General features: G+C 46.1%; 1 protein-coding gene and 1 long non-coding RNA gene across 3 annotated transcripts in view; one reads left to right on the plus strand and one right to left on the minus strand.

The window, feature by feature from the left end:
- Positions 1 to 21,764, plus strand: part of LOC111174438 (uncharacterized) — a 97,098-nt gene that overhangs the window by 27,222 nt on the left and 48,112 nt on the right. The window lies entirely within an intron of this gene.
- NME6 (NME/NM23 nucleoside diphosphate kinase 6) lies at positions 13,481 to 20,988 on the minus strand. 2 transcript variants are annotated; one of them, XM_022573272.3, is made up of 6 exons: positions 19,804 to 19,897; positions 17,034 to 17,130; positions 15,923 to 16,025; positions 15,339 to 15,378; positions 14,757 to 14,917; positions 13,481 to 14,483 (listed from the first exon to the last, which is right to left on the minus strand). In XM_022573272.3, the coding sequence occupies exons 2-6, from the start codon at positions 17,121 to 17,123 to the stop codon at positions 14,317 to 14,319; spliced, it is 561 nt and encodes a 186-aa protein (XP_022428980.1). In that variant the 5' UTR covers positions 17,124 to 17,130; positions 19,804 to 19,897; the 3' UTR covers positions 13,481 to 14,316. The 2 variants fall into 2 exon arrangements, with proteins under 2 accessions (XP_022428980.1, XP_030618277.2); XM_030762417.2 differs by lacking the exon at positions 17,034 to 17,130 and having other exon boundaries at positions 19,804 to 20,988.

Below are 21,764 nucleotides of genomic sequence, written 5' to 3' on the forward strand. Positions count from 1 at the left end.
TCATAAAGCACCGAGCTGATATCCCTGTGCCATGCGGCTGCTTCCCACTAGCTATCTACCTTACGTTTGTTAGTGTATATATGTCCATGCCTCTCTCTCGCTCTGTCACAGCTCACCCTTCCCCCTCCCCATATCCTCAAATCCATTCTCCAGTAGGTCTGTGTCTTTATTCCTGTCTTACCCCTAGGTTCTTCATGACATTTTTTTTCTTAAATTCCATATATATGTGTTAGCATACAGTATTTGTATTTCTCTTTCTGACTTACTTCACTCTGTATGACAGACTCTAGGTCTGTCCACCTCATTACAAATACCTCAATTTCGTTTCTTTTTATGGCTGAGTAATATTCCATTGTATATATATGCCACATCTTCTTTATCCATTCATCCATGATGGGCACTTAGGTTGTTTCCGTCTCCAGGCTATTGTAAATAGAGCTGCAACGAACATTTTGGTACATGACTCTTTTTGAATTTTGGTTTTCTCAGGGTACATGCCCAGTAGTGGGATTGCTGGGTCATATGGTAGTTCTATTTGTAGTTTTTTAAGGAACCTCCATACTGTTCTCCACAGTGGCTGTACCAATTCACTTTCCCACCAGCAGTGCAAGAGTGTCCCTTTTCTCCACACCCTCTCCAGCATTTATTGTTTCTAGATTTTTTTATGATGGCCATTCTGACTGGTGCGAGATGATATCTCATTGTAGTTTTGATTTGCATTTCTCTAATGATTAATGATGTTGAGCATTCTTTCATGTGTTTGTTGGCAATCTGTATATCTTCTTTGGAGAAATGTCTGTTTAGGTCTTCTGCCCATTTTTGGATTGGGTTGTTTGTTTTTTTGTTATTGAGCTGCATGAGCTGCTTGTAAATTTTGGAGATTAATCCTTTGTCAGTTGCTTCATTTGCAAATATTTTCTCCCATTCTGAGGGTTGTCTTTTGGTCTGGTTTATGGTTTCCTTTGCTGTGCAAAAGCTTTGAAGTTTCATTAGGTCCCATTTGTTTATTTTTGTTTTTATTTCCATTTCTCTAGGAGGTGGGTCAGAAAGGATCTTGCTGTGATTTATGTCATAGAGTGTTCTGCGTATGTTTTCCCCTAAGAGTTTGATAGTTTCTGGCCTTACATTTAGGTCTTTAATCCATTTTGAGCTTACTTTTGTGTATGGTGTTAGGGAGTGATCTAATCTCATACTTTTACATGTACCTGTCCAGTTTTCCCGGCACCACTTATTGAAGAGGCTGTCCTTTCTCCACTGTATATTCCTGCCACCTTTATCAAAGATAAGGTGTCCATATGTGTGTGGGTTTATCTCTGGGCTTTCTATCCTCTTCCATTGATCTATCTTTCTGTTTTTGTGCCAGTACCATACTGTCTTGATTACTGTAGCTTTGTAGTATAGTCTGAAGCCAGGGAGCCTGATTCCTCCAGCTCCGTTTTTCGTTCTCAAGATTGCTTTGGCTATTCGGGGTCTTTTGTGTTTCCATACAAATTGTGAAATTTTTTGTTCTAGTTCTGTGAAAAATGCCAGTGGTAGCTTGATAGGGATTGCATTGAATCTATAGATTGCTTTGGGTAATAGAGTCATTTTCACAATGTTGATTCTTCCAATCCACGAACATGGTATATCTCTCCATCTATTTGTATTATCTTTAATTTCTTTCATCAGTGTCTTATAATTTTCTGCATACAGGTCTTTTGTCTTCTTAGGTAGGTTTATTCCTAGATATTTTATTCTTTTTGTTGCAATGGTAAATGGGAGTGTTTTCTTGACTTCACTTTCAGATTTTTCATCATTAGTATATAGGAATGCCAGAGATTTCTGTGCATTAATTTTGTATCCTGCTACTTTACCAAATTCATTGATTAGCTCTAGTAGTTTTCTGGTAGCATCTTTAGGATTCTCTATGTATAGTATCATGTCATCTGCAAACAGTGACAGCTTTACTTCTTCTTTTCCGATTTGGATTCCTTTTATTTCCTTTTCTTCTCTGATTGCTGTGGCTAAAACTTCCAAAACTATGTTGAATAAGAGTGGTGAGAGTGGGCAACCTTGTCTTGTTCCTGATCTTAGTGGAAATGCTTTCAGTTTTTCACCATGAGGATGATGTTGCCTGTGGGCTTGTCATATATGGCCTTTATTATGTTGAGGAAAGTTCCCTGTATGCCTACTTTCTGCAGGGTTTTTATCATAAATGGGTGTTGAATTTTGTCAAAAGCTTTCTCTGCATCTATTGAGATGATCATATGGTTTTTCTCCTTCAATTTGTTAATATGGTTTATCACATTGATAGATTTGCGTATATTGAAGAATCCTTGTGATACATCCTCTTCTACCCCACTTTAGGTATTACTCAGGGTTCAGTCTCACCCTCCAATCTGAGGGACTCCTTAACCATGTCTCCTTTCTAACCCTCCAGTTCCAAACCCAGGTCCCTTTAACCACACCCCCAGATTCTTCAGTCTCAGGATCTAAACCTCAAAACCATGCTATTTGGCCCTCCAAGGACAGGGATAAGGTTACTAGCAATGCCCCACCATTGGCCTTCCAATACCAGGTTTTAGAGTTTTTAAACACAGCCCCTCCTGAGCCCTTCAATCTCAGTGCGCAGTCTTTTAGCCACACTCTCACATCAGTCCTTCAGTAATTGTTCTAAGGCCCTTTGAACCAAACCCACTCTCACTTATCTTACATTCCCAGGGCCCATGTGGCCCAGGTTCCTGAGTGTTCACCTAACTTTATTCTTGGCCCTAGTGCTATATGTCAGTGGGTATACCCTGGAGGGCTGTCTACTCAGGCCCCAGTGTCTTTATTTGCCAAGAGGATATTTGCCACAGAGAGGGAGGAGAGAGATTTTTTGTAACACCCCCCACCACCACCGCCACCAAAATCTCGCTTGGTTTGGGGCTGGAGGAGAGATAAAAGGGGTTGTTGGTCCAGATGCCTTTGTCCACAGCCTCTCACCTGGAAGTGGTTGTCTCCAAGGTTAGCCTGGTAGGGGGTAAGGGCTGGGAGCACCTGGAGTGTAGGTTCCCCCCCCCCACTTCAACTCAGGCACTACTGCCCGGTCTACCACCATAGTGCTGCCCCTTTTCCCATGGCCTTAGCTAAAAGCCACAGAGGGAAGTCTGTGTTTTCTCTAGTGGTTGCCGAGCAGAGAAGGGGGGGGCCCCCCCACCATCATTCCACGTGACCTCAAAGCTGCTTTCTGATAGGGCAACAAAAGGGGGAAAATTAATAGTCTCACACCTTGCTTTAAACATGATGGGAAAAAAATGTTTATTTTCTCTTAAAACTCCATGTAGAAACTGTAGAGACAGCACACAAGTCTGGCCCAGCAAGACCACTGTCAGGCCCAGAAATCAGGGAGAGATGCAGAGGGGACCTCTGTCCAGGTGGATGCAGGTAGCTTTGGATGCCTTTCAGTCAGGAGTCACTCCTTCATGGACAGGGGTTAAAATTGGCCCCATCTCTGCAATGATAGTCTTGAGGTGTTGTGAGATCTTCACAATAAAGGATTGTGGGAGGAGACGGGATGGGAAAAGGAGGCAAACACTTCCAGGACTGTTGGGCTTCATAGAATTTCCTGCCAGGGAGGAATAGCTGGATTTTTGCTGTAGGGGCTGGTGGCTCATTTCTTTCTTTCTTTCTTTTTTTTTTTTTTATAAATTTGTTTATTTATTTATTTTTGGCTGCATTGGGTGTTCGTTGCTGCGCACAGGCTTTCTGTAGTTGCGGTGAGCGGGGGCTACTCTTCGTTGCAGTGCGTGGGCTTCTCATTGCAGTGGCTTCTCTTGTTGCGGAGCATGGGCTTTAGGCGCACGGGCTTCAGTAGTTGTGGCTCGCGGGCCCTAGAGCGCAGCCTCAGTAGTTGTGGCGCACGGGCTTAGTTGCTCCACGGCATGTGGGATCTTCCCAGACCAGGGCTCAAACCCATGTCCCCTGCCTTGGCAGGCGGATTCTTAACCACTGCACCACCAGGGAAGCCCTGGTGCCTCATTTCTGATGGGTGATAAGGCATCTCAGACTCAGGACTGCAGGACCTGGTAAGTAAACCTGAGATCAAGGCAGCCCCTGTGTTCTTGCTGGCCTTGTCCTTCAACCTCACCCCAAAAGTGCTCGGCTTTGTCTCTTTCGGGGTAGTTTCATTTAGCCCTCCAAATGCCTCGCCCCTTTTTCTTGAGCTTTGTCCCCCAGCGCAGATTTCTCCCTTTGTTTCCCAAATTTTCTTCTAATGCTGGAGTGCCCACAGGATGGAACCGTGGGGAGGAGGGACCTCTTTGGCTTTGGGAGGGACCAGAGAGGGCACCCAAGGGGCTACTTGCTGTATCTGCTTGTTTCCCAGCTTCCATGGGGGTGAGGATAGAACCTTTCAACGTCAGCTCAAGTTGCTGTCACTGATTCCCTACCTTCCGCCTCCCTGGGTAATAGAGGCACCCCTACTACCTCACCCTACTTTCGCACAGTTTTAACACGTCAGGGGGGTCTGCATTTAGAGCCACTTTCCCATGGGGCTTTGTGGGAGTGATCTCTCGACTCCATTCCAGGGGTCCTGGTTTTCTGCAGCTGTTTCCATCATCATTCCTTCTTTTCCCTTGCCTTGTTGCCCCTACTTTCCACATCTTGAAGAGGGCATGAAGAGCCCTTCATACCCTGACCTCAGTAATACCTATTTTTGGGCCTTAGTGTGAGAGGTGGAATTAAGGCCCCCAAAACTGGCTTCTGTTATTCAGATGCTGGGCGCTAGGGTAAGCCTCTTCAGGAGAGGAAGAGAGGAGGATGGCCATGAGGCCCAGGCATTTGTGAGTCATAAGGGGATCATGGGCTCTCAGAACCTTAGAGTCCCAGACTGATGAATCCTAAGTGGCTCCTGGAGAACTGGGATAAAGGGAGCATCACATTAGGCATCCAAGGCTGCTCATTTAGGCAGGTGAATCCCACTCTTCATCTTGACCTTGGATGATTCAAGGGCTCATGTTCCCCAGGGCCATATATGACCAAAAATAAGCCTCTGGGAGAATTTGTGGAATGATGAATTCATGGGAGGGAATTCTTGGGTAGAAGAGTGTTTGAACTTGGAGATTCCAATTTAATGAGAAAGGATTTTGTGTGGTGGAAGGCTGACAGGTGAGAAAACTTGTGAATATTCTAAAAGACACTGTGAAGAAATATCTGTCTTTCGACATATCCAAATTTTGCTGGATTTCTATTTTACTCCCTATTCTCAAGCTGAATCTGTACTGAAAGTATTTTTAATTTAAAATTTTATTTTTAAATTATATTTTAATAAATTTTATTTGATTTTAAGTGAAACGTATGCAAATGTAGAAATAGAAAATGAATTTACTTGATTTCAGGTTGAGACAAATACATACAGCCATCTGCTGTAAAGAATCATTTTTAAATTTTAGAAGTTATTCTCATAGGAAATAATGGTCACATGGAAGGTGTATCTGCATCTGGGAGATAGTAGTTGCACAGCATGCAGTATCTGGTATGATTTTGTTTTCCCACTATCGAACTTATCTTTGGAAGATGAACCAGTTCTTGAAGTCCAGCTGTCAATCCAGGGCTCTTTCCTTTCTGTCCCACTGACCTTGTCCACTCTGAGTTTTCCAACAGCCGTTAAGTCTTTAAAGCTGTGATTTCTCCTGCTCCTGGGATTCTATCTTGTGTCTGTTGAACCAGTCGGAAGGACAGATCACTTCTGTGTATGTGACAGTCCCTAAATGCACATGCACATTCTCATTACAAGCGTGTAAAACATCACATCAGTTATGCAGTCAGCAGTGAAAGCCACAATGACAGTACATTGGGTCAGCTCAGAAGCCCCACTCCCAAGGTCACTTTAGCTGCCCTTCCCCACTGTAAACCCATCAACTGAATTTGGGTGCATTTTTCCCCCTTTTGGAAGACCATCCAAGTAGTTTAGTACATGTACATCAGGGGCTAAAGCCACAGCCACCAGGAGACCAGGGAAGGCAGAGTCCATGGGGGACAGCAGGGAGGCTTTTTTCCTTCTCTGGGTTCTCACCCCAGGGTTGGTGCTGCTACCCCTCCCTGTGTGCCTCCTGGCATCCAGTGAGCACCTGGGTGATCTGTATGGCTCCATGGCCACCATGCCACCGTGACTCTACACTGCAGTCCTCAGTGCTTTTGGCCACACCTGCACTCAGCACCCCCTTCCCTCCCACAGGACCAGGTAGGACGGTGACTTAGGCACTTGTACCCAGCAGAGATATAAAAATTTGAACCTCTCCTCTTTGAAAATACCCCCAGGAACTTCCCTGGTGGTCCAGTGGTAAAGAATCTGCCTTACAGTGCAGGGGATGCGGGCTCAATCCCCAGTCAGGGAACTAGATCCTACATGCCGTGGGGCAGCTAAGTCCGTGTGCTGCAACTACTGAGCTTGTGCGCCTCAACTAGATAGCCTGCGTGCTGCAAACTACAGAGCCCACACACTCTGGAACCTGCACGCCACAATTAGAGAGAAGCCCGCACACTGCAATGAGCCTGTGCGCTGCAACGAAAGATCCCGCATGCCTCAGCGAAGACCACACGTGCCGCAACTAAGCCCCGACGCAGCCCCCCCCAAAAATTAATAATAAATAAATTAATAAATCTAAAAAAAAAGAAAATATCCCAGCATACTTGAACAGCATGTGGCCTTTGGTCCCCCTTGGGGACAGGGAAGCTTGGTCCCTCCTGGAAGCAGCTGCAGTTGGGATAAAGAGGAAGGGAATGTGGAGAATGCTGCTCTGTGCCAGTATGGAAGGCTTTGCATTTCTCACTTTTAAGTGGCTGCCTCATGGTTCAACCAAAGGAGCTTTGGTTTCTGAGTGTTTTCTCTCCTCAGAAAGTTCTGTCTTCTTTGCTGACATTTACTTCAGCTTTGCAGACCACTTGGCTAAGGATCACCTTTCAGCTTGACTGCAGAGCTATCTGTCCCATTGTCAGAGCATTCTTCCCTTGTCTCCTGGAAGAAAGTAAGCAACAGTCAAGGCCACATCTAGGGGCTTGTTACAATCCTACCTCTCACCAGTCAGCCTATAAATTTTTATCAAGAGGTAGGACAGTGGGGCCCCACTGGGCAAGAACATTTTCTGATAGATCCCAGTACCATATCCCTGGAACTGGCCTATGGGATCCTTTGCCCTTCTTCCAGAAAGCCATGTCTTTATCACAGCATCACATCCTCATTGCCAAAAGAACATTTAGAGGTTTGCTTAGGACTCATGGTGGATTGTCCACAAGTAAAGAAGAGAGACAAGGAAAAAATCCAAATATATGATGTTGGTAACAAGAACAACCAGTCTTTTGTAGGTGAAGAAATCAGAAATGTAGATAATTTGCCCATGTTCACACAACTAATAAGGGGTGGTACTTGGATTCAGCTTGGTATTCAGGAATAAGGATTCCAAGGTGGCATACTGAAGGTTTCCAAGGTGGAAACCTCTGTGATAGGGCACTGCAGAAATAGCACCTGGCAAAAATTTGTGCTTTCTGTGCCTAGAAAGGCCCTTTCCTTGTTACTGGGGGTGGGAGGGGCATGGAGGAGGAAAGGGGGAGATCCTTTAGCCAAGGAGCATCACAGGAAGCATACACTGAAATAATGCTATGACTAACTGGGTCATTTGGGGCTTGTCATGGTGGTGGACCACGAGGAAAACGAAGAGCTATCATATGTAAGCAATCAACCTTGATCATCATGAGTTGCTGACATTGCTTCTCCCCAAGGGGAAGGGAAGAGTACATCTGATCCCAGGGGATTCTCTGATGTGCTTCATACCCAGGGATAACCTTCAGTGGACCCTCACAGCAGTCAACCCTTACATCAGGGTGAAACATGTAAGGGATCAGACGCTTTAGAGATAAAGGTCTGTGTTTCCCCAGTATACAAGCATCTTAGACCCATAAGTGCTGACTCTGGGGAGAGGAATTATAATATGGTTGGTAAAGGATGGAGATAATAAGAATCAGTTATGACCTCATGTCTAGTTGCAGTAGTGGGAAATGGCGGGGGGGTTCCCCACTAATCGGCTTATGTTGAGTCTTAAATAGAGATTGTGGCTCACCAGCATCTTGCCTGGCTCTGGGATATGCTGAGCTACACGTAGACCAAAGCATGAACAGGGAAGGACGGCCTTGGACAACTTCTATACTCCATCTCTTGGCCACATCCTTACCATGGCTATTGCTGAACCCAGGTGAAATCAGAGAGCTCCTTAAGTCCATTTCTCTTGTGTTCCTCCCAGGAGCTTCTCGACTGATGTGGTGCAGGAAGCCTTTCTGGCAATACGCAGATTTGGACCTGCAGGGGAGTTCATTCTTCCTGTGGAAATGCTTACCAATGGATGATGGAAACCAGTGGGCAGGTCCCCAGCTTCTTGGTCTCTGATGGGAGGGAGAGGACTTCCAGCTAGATAAGAGGCCAGTTGTCCACAGTGGTGACCACCTCAGTACCCCTTTCTTGGGTTGGCTTTCTCTTCGCTGTTTTACTCTCCCAGTGCCTCCACTCTTATTTTCTGAGATCACTTCCCAAAATAAACTAGCTACATATAAGCCCTCATTTCCTGCTATGCTGTTAGTTCAGGAGAAAAAAAAGACCACTCAACTGTGGCTACACTGCCAGTAACCCAGTTACCACCCAGTCTTCCATAATAGTACCTTTGTAGCGACAGGCAAAGCTGAAAGAGGAGAAAGATTCCATGAAAGTCTCATCTTGTCCACAGTTCCCAGACCTGTGAGTTAAAAATCTTAAACCACTAACTAGATGACCAACCCCCCCCAGCCCACCTGCTTATGCAAAATGCTCTGAGAGAGACAGGAGGAGCCAGTTACTCCCAGGACCCCAAATAAGTGTGTAGCTCTTGATGCCCACATGGAAGAGACTTATCTCTGTTTGTGAGAAAACTTTGGACTACAGAGGTTTATATATAACATGCTTTTCAGAGGGACTCAATCACATGAGGATTGTGGCTTCTATTTCTAGGGGGAAAACTGCTGGAATTTCTCAACTTCCATCACTCTTTTTTTTTTTTTGTACGCGGGCCTTTCACTGTTGTGGCCTCTTCTGTTGCAGAGCAACAGGCTCCGGATGCGCAGGCTCAGCGGCCATGGCTCACGGGCCCAGCCGCTCCGCGGCATGCGGGATCTTCCTGGACCAGGGCACGAACCCGCGTCCCCTGCATCGGCAGGCGGACTCTCAACCACTGCGCCACCAGGGAAGCCCCATCACTCTTGATTTAACTCACTAACATGTTTCCTTAAGCCTCCAGCCCAGCTCATTTGAGCCACACACCCTCCCTGCCCTACCCTGCCCTCTGCTCCTTCGGAAACCTTCTTCCTCAGTCATCCAGGCTTCTCACTGTGAGAGACTCAGGCAGTCTTGGTCCTCCAACCCTGAATCCTAGCTTTGTACTCCACTGAGCTGGGTTTCTGTCTGAGCTGTCAAAGGGCCTATTTTATTTTGTTAATGGGTTCAATGAATCAAAGTTCTATTTCTGCTAGACTAATATTACAGTCACTTTCATAAGAAATCAGTCGTGTACTTTGGCCATGGTGCCGTTTCTGTGTTCCACATTCCCTACAGGGGACAAGAATGCTTACTTTAACCTCAGCATAAAGAGTGTGAGATCAACTTACGTGATTTCATTTGGTTTCAACTGCTCTTGGTAAAGTGGTAACTAGAATTGTGTCCTACCCTAATCATAATCTATCAGCTATCTCTATGCATTACCTAAGTTTATATATGAGAAAGCCACTTTTAACTGTACAGTCTTGTCAAAAACATTGTCAGTAATTAAATGTGCTAAAATAGACAAAGGAAAATAGTGTGAGATTAAGTCATACACTGAGAAGTGTGATTAACTTAACTCTTTCTATCTGAAATCCAAAGAAAGAGAAGAAGAGATCATTTAAATTGTCATTTATTGAGATCTTGGGTTTTTGACCTTATGTGCATGAGTTAGTTTAATCCTCACAGTAACTCTGAAAGTTAAGTATGACTTTCTCATTTAACACCTGAATTGAGTGGAGACAAATATAGCTAAAGTCACATAGCTAGAAAGTGATAGAACCAGGATTTGAATTCCGATCTGTCACCAAAGCTCCAGCTTCTAATCCCTGCACCTCCTTTCCAAACAACTTGAGAGGAAACACTGTGTTCACCCGCACATTCTACCTTTCAAATAACTCAGAACACCCTCACCCCAACCACAATCTCCAAACTGCCGACCTGTTCATTCATATCTTCTTGTGCACACAGGTTTGCCACCAAGTGGGAATCCTCCATTGTCCTCTCTGTCCATTTGTTTTTTGTGTCCAGTTTAATCCTTGGATGATTGTTTCAACTATTTACTTGCTAAGACTAAATATTCCTTGTCCCTTTGATCTTTCACCAAGCCTGCTCATGAAATCCCTGATCTTGGATGATTCCACCAATTGCACATTTCATGGCTGCAACTCACCACAACACATGACAAGGCATGCAACTCATATTCCAAATACAGGGTCACAGAGTTCTTAATTTGCCCTCAGAAATGCCTCGTAATCCTATGTCTCATGAGTCAGTTCCCTTTCCCATGCTTCATAAGTATTATTTCAAACCTTTTCATGCTTTATGAATTTCATCTTTCCCCTCACTTTCAATAGATGGCTTTGACTCCTGTTTGACAAATGAAAGAGATACTGCTGAAGAAAGAGCCAACATCCCCACAATGAAACATGCAAGCATTCCTATGCCTCTCTCCTATAGTGAAGGAGGAGCTATCTTTAATTCCAAAATTGACCTTTTCCTCTAAAGTGTGTTTGCGTCCTAGTCCCTCCTGCTTCTCAGGAATTTTAATGATTCTAAATTATATTTATTGTAAACCAATCCGTCTCTAACGACTCTACTTCCTTAGCATTTAAGCATGTTCAAATTATTACTATTCTGAAAAATTCTCTTCTAATCCCATTTTCTTTCCATCTACTGTATCTCTTAACAGACTTGGAAGTAATCGCCATTTATTCACTCTTTCATCCCAAACACTTCTCAGTCCTCTCCACTCTTTTCTGTACCCACCATTTAGTGGACACTGTTGCTGGAGCCCAGCAATAATATTTTTTTAATTCCCCTTTTTGCTCAGTCTTCATTTCTCTTGCAGCCTCAGCAGAATTTGATTACCTTTTTCTTATTCCTATCCTCTCCCCACACTCCTTCAACTGTTTTCCAGCTTCTGTGATCACCCTCAGCCTTTTGTAGGGTACTTCACCACCACATGCTGGATTGTTTCAGTCCCAGCATTCTCCTGCCTCCCCTCCACTCTGTGCACTCTGTTTGCCAGTCACATCCATTCCCTTCACTTAAATCTCTAGTCACTTCAACTCTACTCAGTCACCAAGGATGTCTCTACAGTGGCCATATAAGTGGGGACTGAGGGGCACGTGGAGCAAGAAATATTCACAGCTACAGAGCTTTAAGGATTAGATACGAAAAATGGAGGGAAGGAGAGTGCTTCTTCTGGCTGCTTACCGATAGCTGGGGCTCCTGATCAGTCTCTCTTGTCAGTTTGCCTGGTGTTTTCAGCTGGCCTTTGTTTAGCTTTGCGGGGGAGAATGCTGCAACTAAAATATCCCACATGTTGCAACTAAAAAGGTCCTGCATGCTACGACTAAAGATTCCACATGCCACAACTAAGACCCGGCACAGCCTAGATAGATAGATATTTAAAAAGAAGAAGAAAAAGAAACCAACCAGTCTCCTCTCGAATGGTGAGTGTGCACGCCATACCGTAATGGGCTGCTGAGAAAATGGGGGTGAGCCTGTCAGTGCAGACAACTGATATGGACTTGTCTGTACAGAGATGAAGAAACAGGTAGCCAAAGGGGAAAATGAGGTTAAAATGATTTTGAAAAATGGGAGACACCAAAACATGTTTGAATTCAAAGGCGAAGGACTCAGTGGAGAAGGGTAAAAGTGCAGTAAAAGACTAGACAACCAAAAAAGCAAGGAGATGGGATTCAGAGCAACATGGAAGGACTGGCTTAATAGGAAGCAGGACCCATCCTGTGTTGTAACAGGAAGATAGAAGAAGATGGGAGCATATGTAGACATACACTTACAGATTCAGTTGTAAGAAGCTTCTCTAAGACTCCTAGGTATCCCACTCTAAACCCACAGGTAGTATGACAGTATAAATGCTTCAACCCACTGTCTTCCACACAAAGTAAGCTCCCTACCACTCCAGAGCTGCCGCTCTTGCCAAGGTCACAGCGATCTCCATGCTGCCATACTTAGGGGGTACTTTAAGGGCTTCATTATTCTGGACTTCTCAACAGCATTCAACATTGCTTCATTATCTAAACACTCTCTTCTCTTGACTTTCCTGATCCACACACCCTCGGTTTTTTCCTTCCTTCTCTGGCTATTTCTTCATCTCCTTTGTTGGCTTGTGCAAGTATTTGTTTTCATAAGTTCTATATAAATTCAAGGCTCCTCACTACTTTCAGTTTGTAGATTGTCATGGTGATGGCCCCCAATGATTCACACCTCCCACTGTCCATGCCCTATGTGTGGACTCTGGGCTTGGCCATGTGACTTGGCCTTTGTCAATGGGATATCAGCAAACATGACACAAGCAGAAGCGTGATGAGCTTGTGAATGGGGGCCTGCTCTCTTGGAACCTTGAAACAACCATGCTATGAAGCAGCCCAGGATGAAAGACCACGTTGGACCCAAATGCTGAATGCAGCCATGTGAGTGAGTCCCAGTGAGCCCAGCAGAATCACCCAGCCAATCCACAGACACATAAGAATGAATCGTTGTTATTGTTTTTTAATATTTATTTATTTATTTATTTTTGGCTGTGTCAGGTCTTAGTTGTGGCACATGGGATCTTTCACTGCGGCACGCGGGCTCTTTGTTATAGCGCATGGGCTTCTCTCTAGTTGTGCGTGGGCTCTGTAGTTGTGGAGCGCGGGCTCCAGAGCACGTGGGCTCTGTAGTTTGTGGCACGTGGGCTCTCTAGTTGTGGCGCATGGGCTCAGTAGTTGGGGTGCGCGGGCTTAATTGCTGCATGGCATGTGGGATCTTAGTTCCCCGACCAGGGATCGAACCCATCTCCCCTGCATTGGATGGCGGATTCTTAACCACTGGACCACCAGTGACGTCTCTAAGTCATTGTTTTAAGCCACAAAATCTTGAGGTGATTTGTCATGCAGCAATAGATAACTGTCATCCTCAGCTACAGCAGAGACATGGCTAGCTTTAGTGGCTTTGTGCAAATCAGAAAAAAAAGTGAGTCATGACAATATGCCTCTACTGGGCAGACATACTTTTGTTCAAACGAAAGGTGCCCCTTCTTCCAGGATGCAGCCCTGTGCCAGGTGCACAGCATGGATTTGAGCCCACAGTCAGCTCCGTCACTGGGTGCCTCATGCACTACATAAGCTGCACACTGTGTGTGAACCTCCTGGGAGATTTCTTCACGATTCTCCCTTTTTTTTAAAAATTAATTTATTTTATTTATTTATTTTTGGCTGCGCTGGGTCTTCGTTGCTGTGCGCAGGCTTTCTCTAGTTGCAGCGAGCGGGGGCTACTCTTCGTTGCAGTGCACAGGCTTCTCATTGTGGTGGCTTCATCTTGTTGTAGAGCACAGGCTCTAGGCGCGTGGGCTTCAGTAGTTGTGGCATGTGAGCTCAGTAGTTGTGGCCCGCGGGCTCTAGAGCACAGGCTCAGTAATTGTGGCGCATGGGCTTAGTTGCTCCGCAGCATGTGGGATCTTCCCGCACCAGGGTTCGAACCTGTGTCCCCTGCGTTAGCAGGCGGATTCTTAACCACTGCGCTACTAGGCAAGTCCCACAATTCTCTCTTTACTTAGCATAGACCAGAAACTTGACTTCAGGACAGATTTAATTATTCCAGTTAGGGATAGAGAGACAGTACATAGAGTAGTGCTCTCAGCCTGCAGGATTCAGTAGAATACTGACTTTTATTAAGGAAAATAGACCAAATGTTGCTAATACGGTCACTGCATTTTTCAGGCAAGTCAGTTAGGCAAGCCCCTCCTTGAAAAAGGATGAACAGTTCTCAGAAAAAAAGGAGCCATCATTCCTCTGAACCACCCATGAACATTCCAGAGAAGAGGTAGATAGAGAGTTAGATTCTAGAAGAGGTAGCAGTGAGGAGCTAGGCTCTTATGCAGGTGGCGGTGCCCAGCAGAGATGGCACAATGAGCCCCAGGCCTCCCTGGTCCTAGGAGAATGCTCTGGACCAGAGGTCTGCGAGAAAAGGCTGGGCAACGCCATCACTCTTCACAGACCAACAGGCCTGCGTCAGGTTGGCCCTGGGCCTCCTGTTCCAGCTGCAAAGTGGATGCCTCCCTCTGGATTGTAGCGCACAGGGCCACAGCGCAACTGGGGCTCCTCTTCCTCATACCAGCGCTGTTCACTGAAGTCGGGAAAGAAGGCTGCGATCTCTCTACTGGCTGAAACCACAGAGTCTGTAAGGGGAGGTAAAAAAGAGAAGGGGTTCTCATAGGGAGTTTAGGATGGAGGCAAGAGGCAATCATAATCAGGTGCAGAAACCAGAGCCTATACTTCTCCTGCCCCTAAGTCCTGGGGCCGCATCTGCTGAGGTGGCCACAAAGGGCCAGAAACACAACTGGGAAGAAAGCTCACTGAGGGACCTGGCTCTCAACCCCACCATATGCCTGCCCACCAAGCTCAAACCAGCTTCGCTTATTAAATACAGTGGACACAGGAGGCAGACTCACCTGAGCCATGGGTTGTATTACGGGTGTCAGTGAGGCCGAAACTCCCACGAATTGAATCTGGGGCCACGTGGCGTGCTCGAAACACTCTGGTGGGTCCCATCACTGTCCTCCAGAGCTGGATGGCATCCTTGTGGGCGAGGATGTAGGCTCGGATTGGCCCACTGTGAACAAATGGAGCACATGTCAGGAATCTGGCTATCGGGTCCAGGAGGGCATACCATGAGTAGAGCACAAATAAAGGCACACTGGACATCCTGAGAGTCTCCTTGCCTTTCTAGTTGAGTGCCAATACTGCTTCTAATAGAAGGTGATGGAAGGCCACTGCGGATGATCAAGAAAGGCCACAGGGATCAGAAGAGTTGCTAGGTAGCATTCAACAATACTCTTCTACAGCTCCTGGAGCAGTTAACTACCATGGGACAAGTGGCCACAAGGTCAGTGTTGGCCCAAGCCCATGTTTCTTCAGACACTTGACACTGGTTACAAGTTTAAAGAGTGGCAAATAAAATTAACAAATCTATTTAGGGGGCAGGGGAAATAAGTCTCAGTGGATGAAGATGTTATAACCAAAATGAGAAATACCTGGCCATGAACTCCACCAGCCGCTGATAGAAAAAACGCCCTGCAAAGAGAGTACCTTCATCAAGACACTGGTGCCAAGAGAACTTTTTATACTTCTGACTCCCTATTTGGAATGATAAAAACTGTTTTAGAGAAAAGAACAAGGACCTTGGCGTCTGACATACCTGGGTCTGAATCCAGGCTCTCCAACTTGCAACCTGTGTAGTTTCGGGTAAATCATTAACTTCCCTAATTTAGTTTTCTAATTTGTGTGCTGGGGACATAACAATACCTACTTCATGGGGTTGCTGGGGAATTAAAAGAAATCATGAGCCTTTGGACAATGTCTGACAGAGTAAATTGGTAACTAGTGACAGTATCAGGACATAAAACTAAGTTACTTGTTGGGACCATGACGTAGAACCCTCCTAGAAAACATTTTAAAAATACTGATAATCATGAAAAGTTTGTGTATAAACCAAGATTTTAGAAGACTGGCTGCAATTTTACGGTTCGCAGGTCAGAGAGAGCCTGACATTGTGTGGCCAGGTAAAATCTCTCTTGTGATAGAGAAGCCTCCCACTCAAGAGGACTGTTGGTCCTACCTTCATGCTCTTGGTAAAACTTCTGGCAATCTTCCTTTCTCCACAGAAGTTCTCTCATTCGTACAATAAGGAACTTGTTGCTCAGAATCTGCTGATGAACTGCCTGGATAAACACCACCCCAAAGATAAAAGTCAGAGGGACCATTTGAGTGAATGGGAGACCCAGGCAGACCAAAAGAACCCTGAGGACCCTTCAGAGCCTAGGACTTGAGGGTCTTTCCCATTGGTGGGTCAGAAGAAAAGAGACGCCCTGTTGCTGTCTTGAAGATGGAGTGAGCCATGTGATGAGGAATGTGAGTGGACTCTAAAAATGGTAGGCCCCACCTGAAGGCCGGCAAGGACATGGGGGTCTATCTCAGTCCTATAACCACAGAAACCAAATTCTGCCAACCTGAATGAGTATCAAAGTGGATTCTTCCCCAGACCCTTTAGATAGGGCCCAGTCAGCCGATACCTGGAATTTGGCTTTGTGAAACTCTGAGAGAACCCAGCCCTCAGCCAAACCTACTGGACCTCTAAATTCTAGAACTGTGAGATAATGAGTGTTGTTTTAAGCTGCTAAGTTTGTGGTAGTTTGTTACACATTAGTAGAGAACTAATATACGTACATTGTCTTGAGGTTTGGTTTTTATTATTGTATTGGATCCTTTCTTATATTTTATATCTGTCCCAATTCTCCAGTAGATTTTTAATGTATATTTATTTTTGGCTGTGTTGGGTCTTCGTTTCTGTGTGAGGGCTTTCTCTAGTTGTGGCAAGCGGGGGCCACTCACTAATCGCGGCCTCTCTTGTTGCGGAGCACAGGCTCCAGACACGCAGGCTCAATAGTTGTGGCTCACGGGCCCAGTTGCTCCGCGGCATGTGGGATCTTCCCGGACCAGGGCTCGAACCCGTGTCCCGTGCACTGGCAGGCAGATTCTCAACCACTGCGCCACCAGGGAAGCCCTCCAGTAGATTTTTAATCTCCTTATGGTCAGAGTCATGGCTTCTAACTTTGCCTCCACACCATCTAGCACAGGACTGTGTTGTCAGTCTTCGCAAATGGCCCTATGGCACCTGAAACAAAAGCAATGCCTCCGACATACAGTAGAGGCTTAGGACTTGTTCTTACCTCCAGAATCAGTGGGTGAGCAACTGCATCAGGCTTGATCAGAGCCAGAGTAAGCTGGAGAGCCTGAGGGCTCCGTAATATCGAGGTCATCTCCCTCCTGCCATCAGAGAGTCAGATAAGAGACCCGTCAGTGCTACACTCCCCACCCTTCCTATTCTGGAGCCGAGCAGTTTTGCAAGTCAACTAGGGCTCTCACTCCGACACTGATAAAGCACACGACAGTTACTTAGTATTTAATTTGCCCATTTGGGTTCATGGGGCTGAGGGAAGGGAGTGGTAGAGGGGCCATTCAGGTTGCCCAGTGGAGCACATAATCTGGTTAGTGCAACTGTAAACCTGCGAAAGAGTGACCCATTCAGAAGTTCAAGTTTAAACATGACCTGTCTCTGGCGATACTCCTGTCCCTTCCTTTCTTTTGTGTTTTACAGAGGATTTACAATTTACATTCCTAAAGAGCAGCCACAAGGGTACAATAACTGTTCCCACAGTGCCCTCCCATCAATTATAGAATTTGAAGATTGGATAGACAAGAATTGGGATCTTGCCAGGATACCCCCCAAAAAGTCTGCTGGATACATACCATTTCTTATCTAATCTTACAGATAAGTCAGGATCTATCACGCCCAAATCAAACCCTTTAATACACTCAGCTGTCCTCAATGGCAGGGTTTGCAGACATGCAACTCCAAGGTCAAAGACAAGTTGTAATCATTTTGTATCTGAAGCAGCTAAAACTGCCTGGCACAAAGGTGCTTAATCAATTTTATTGACTAAATGAACCTATACAGTCTTATTCTATTCATCTTCAGAGAAAAGAACAAGACACTATTTCTACTGTCTAATCATGATGGTGTAAGAGCTCAATAAATAATTGTGAAGATGATATAAAGAACATAAAAGTATTTTATAAACTGGACTAAGAAAACTTGAGATCTCTTCCAACTTTGAAATTCTATTTACATGTAAGAAATTGATCATCTCTGCAGGACTAAGGTCTCAAAGATTATCTGGTGGAACCCCTAAATTTGCCAACAAATACAGAGAAGGCTTCCATGAACACATAGGGACAGAGTCTGGACAACTGTCTCTTTATTCTTAGCCCGAAAGTAGCCTGACAATCACATTAAAAGCAGTGCTAGGGGGCTTCCCTGGTGGCGCAGTGGTTGAGAGTCCACCTGCCGATGCAGGGGACACGGGTTCGTGCCCCAGTCCGGGAAGATCCCACATTCCGCGGAGCGGCTAGGCCCGTGAGCCATGGCCGCTGAGCCTGCGCGTCCGGAGCCTGTGCTCCGCAACGGGAGGGGCCACAACAGTGAGAGGCCCGCGTACCGCAAAGAAAAAAAAAAAAAAAACAGTGCTAGGGTCTGGCCCAAACGGAGAAACTGTGCCAAGGTCTCTCCTATTCATGTCCCTTCTACAGCATTCAGCTTGATGCTCCACTCAATCCACAAAGCTAAGCACAGTCTAACCAGTACAAGATCAGCCAACCCAGTTTCCCTAACATCCCAGGTGGTGAGTAACCCAAAAGCGAGCAGAATCTTTGCCATATATCTAGGGAGCGACACCCTTGGCACCTCCCCTTCCTCACCCTCCATATCCATGATATCACTGAGTTCTGGCAATTTTACCTAGCCAGTGTATCTCAAATCCGTACAATTCTCTCCTTCTCAACTGCCACCACCACAGTCCAAGACATCATCAACCCCCTCTGGACTTCTGCAACAGCCTCTTCAGTGGTCTCCCAGTTTCTACTCTTGCTACCCTCTACAATCTGTTCTCCACATAGCAGCCACAGTGAACTAAAAATGCAAATCTAGTCATATCATTTCCCTCCTTAACCCTTCAAAGTGTACCCTGCTTTTATGATAAAACCCCAAAGCCTTATCATGTCCTACTAGGCTTTGCATGATCTTATCCCTGCATACCTCTCTAGCCTCATCTGGAACTCCACACTCCTTAAGTTGCTTTTGCTCCAGCCTCACGGGCCTTACAGCTCCAAGACATTCTGGCCTGACAGCCTTTGCCTGAGAAGTTTTCACAGTCCAGAAAGTGCTTCCTCTGGTTACCTCCTACTCACCCACTAGATCTTAGTTCACTTCCCCTGTTATACATTCTCATGGCTTCTTTCACGTTTTCTTTAGTTAGCTCTTCCCAACTAGAAGGTCAGCTCTATGAAAGCAGGGATCTGTTTTGCTCACCATCGTATCCTCTGTACTTATGCAGAGTGCCTAGCACATAGATGGTTCTCAACAGTATTTGTTGAATGAATCAATGAATGAATCTGATTCAGCTATTCCAAGACCAGAATGCTAGGGGCTATCCAGCGGAGGATATGGTTCCTTTCCTAATGCCAGCTAAGTTATGCCTGTCTTGGACCTTGGTTTACAACAAATGTTAACAGGTCGAGAAACTTGCTCAACATAAAAGTCACTCGATTAGAGAATTATAAATTTTAGAAATTGCCTGGGCGTTTGCCCCCACAACAGAGGCGCCTAGTCTGCTTCCTGGAAGGCGCCAGCCATGCCTCTCATCCTCCCAAGCGTGTCGGAGACCTGCAACCCGTCAACTCGGCTTTCTGCTTCCAACACCTGAAGCCCCGCCCCCCAGACTCACAGCCTCAGCTCTAGACACCGCCCTCTTCCCCACCCTGCTCTTCCATTTCTCTGGGCCTGCAGCTGCGCGACCCAGGCCGCTTGTACCGAGGCCTAAGGCCACGCTAGATTCTGAGCTATTCGGAGCCCCAGTGTGGTGGAGTTCGGGTCCGAGTCACCTGATCCTCCCGCCGCGCAGGCCGGCCACCAGGCACTGCGATAGCTAGCCTTCGGTACAAGCGGGGTCCTTCAGGCATTCGGCCGGGCAGCCTGCCTCAGGGTCCTTGCCCGGTGAGGCGGAGTGCCCCCCAATCCAGGAGGCCCTGCAGCAGGAAGGCCCGCCTTCTGGTGGCCCTTGCGTCTCTCCCGCACTTGGCCCGGACTGGACGAGGAGAAGAAGCTATGCCGGGCGGTAGCTGTTCTTCCGAGCCTGGCTCGGGCGCCCCCAGGCGGAAGGGAGGGCCAGGCCTGTGGCCCTGCTCGGGGAGGTGGCTCAGAGAGGACAGGATGGGCGTTTCAAGGTGGCAGCCCGTCAGTGAACATGCGCGCCAGCGGGGCCGCCGGAGTGGGCCTGGCCCCACTCGATCTCTCTTTTATTCTCTGTTTGGGGTAGTGCCTGGCACATGGTTGGTGCCCAGTATTTGTCGGAGGGACGCGGGAGACAAAAAACTTGTGTGCGCTGAATCGCAAGTTCAGAGGCAGCCATTGAATCTTCTTGCACTGTTGGTGGGAATGTAAATTGATACATCCACTATGGAGAACAGCATGGAGGTTCCTTAAAAAACTCAAAATAGAACCACCATACGACCCAGCAATCCCACTACTGGGCATATACCCTGAGAAAACCATAATTCAAAAAGAGTCATGCACCAAAATGTTCATTGCAGCTCTGTTTACAATAGCCAGGACATGGAAGCAACCTAAGTGTCCATCAACAGGTGAACGGATAAAGAAGATGTGGCACATATATACAATGGAATATTACTCAACCATAAAAAGAAACAAAATTGAGTTATTTGTAGTGAGGTGGATGGACCTAGAGTCTGTCATATAGAGTGAAGTTAAGTCAGAAAGAGAAAAACAAATACTGTATGCTAACACATATATATAGAATCCCCCCCCCCAAAAAAAATGGTCATGAAGAACCTAGGGGCAAGATGAGAATAAAGACGCAGACCTACTAGAAAATGGATTTGAGGATACGGGGAGGGGGAACGGTAAGCTGGGACAAAGTGAGAGAGTGGCATGGACATATATACACTACCAAACGTAAAATAGATAGCTAGTGGGAAGCAGCCGCATAGCACAGGGAGATCAGCTCGGTGCTTTGTGACCACCTAGAGGGGTGGGATAGGGAGGATGGGAGGGAGGGAGACGCAAGAGGGAAGAGGTATGGGGACATATGTATATGTATAACCGATTCACTTTGTTATAAAGCAGAAACTAACCATTGTAAAGCAAGTATACTCCAATAAAGATGTTTTAAAAAGTCTTTGAGCACAGAGGGATATGTGGATGCGAAGGAGCATAGCTAATATGGGGGTGGTGAGGGAGGATTCTTGGTTGGAAAGCAGGTGTACATAGAGCATGAGGGAAACTAGTCATAAGGCCCTTGAACATGTCGCTAAGGAATTTGGGGTAGGGTGTGGGGTGGGGTTACCATGGAGTCCACTGAAGCAGTCCAGGGTGAGGGGATGAGAACTGAGGGTATTCGTGGTGTGTTGTATAATGTATGGAGAGGGTGATGACAGTGGGTATGGAGAAGGGACAGTGTGGCAGGTTGAATAAGGGTGGTACTTTTTTTTTCTTGGAGAGAATCACTGAATTTGAGAAGAGTGAAAACAAACTATAAATGTCATCAATTAAAAAACATTTTTTAAAACTGATTTTGTGCCTGCATGTACATGTGTTGCACTCCTGGAATGTTGGAAGGAGGGTCTGTGGTTCTGGCAGCTTGTTTCCACAAGGTGTCTTTGGGAGAGTCCATTTCTTACCTGTCTGGCTGGTGAAGAAGGCACATGTCCATTGCTGCCTTCAGAGGATGAGAGTAAACTTACCAAGTCCCACTAACCTAACATTTAGTTTTAGCCTTTTTTCCCAAATGCACAGGGTCCAACTTTGTTTCCCACCTTGATCTTCA

Source organism: Delphinapterus leucas, chromosome 10, assembly GCF_059928025.1.
Source record: "Delphinapterus leucas isolate spDelLeu-1000000601 "Yukka" chromosome 10, BTC_Dleu_Yukka2, whole genome shotgun sequence".
In the NCBI taxonomy this organism is placed as follows: domain Eukaryota; kingdom Metazoa; phylum Chordata; class Mammalia; order Artiodactyla; family Monodontidae; genus Delphinapterus; species Delphinapterus leucas.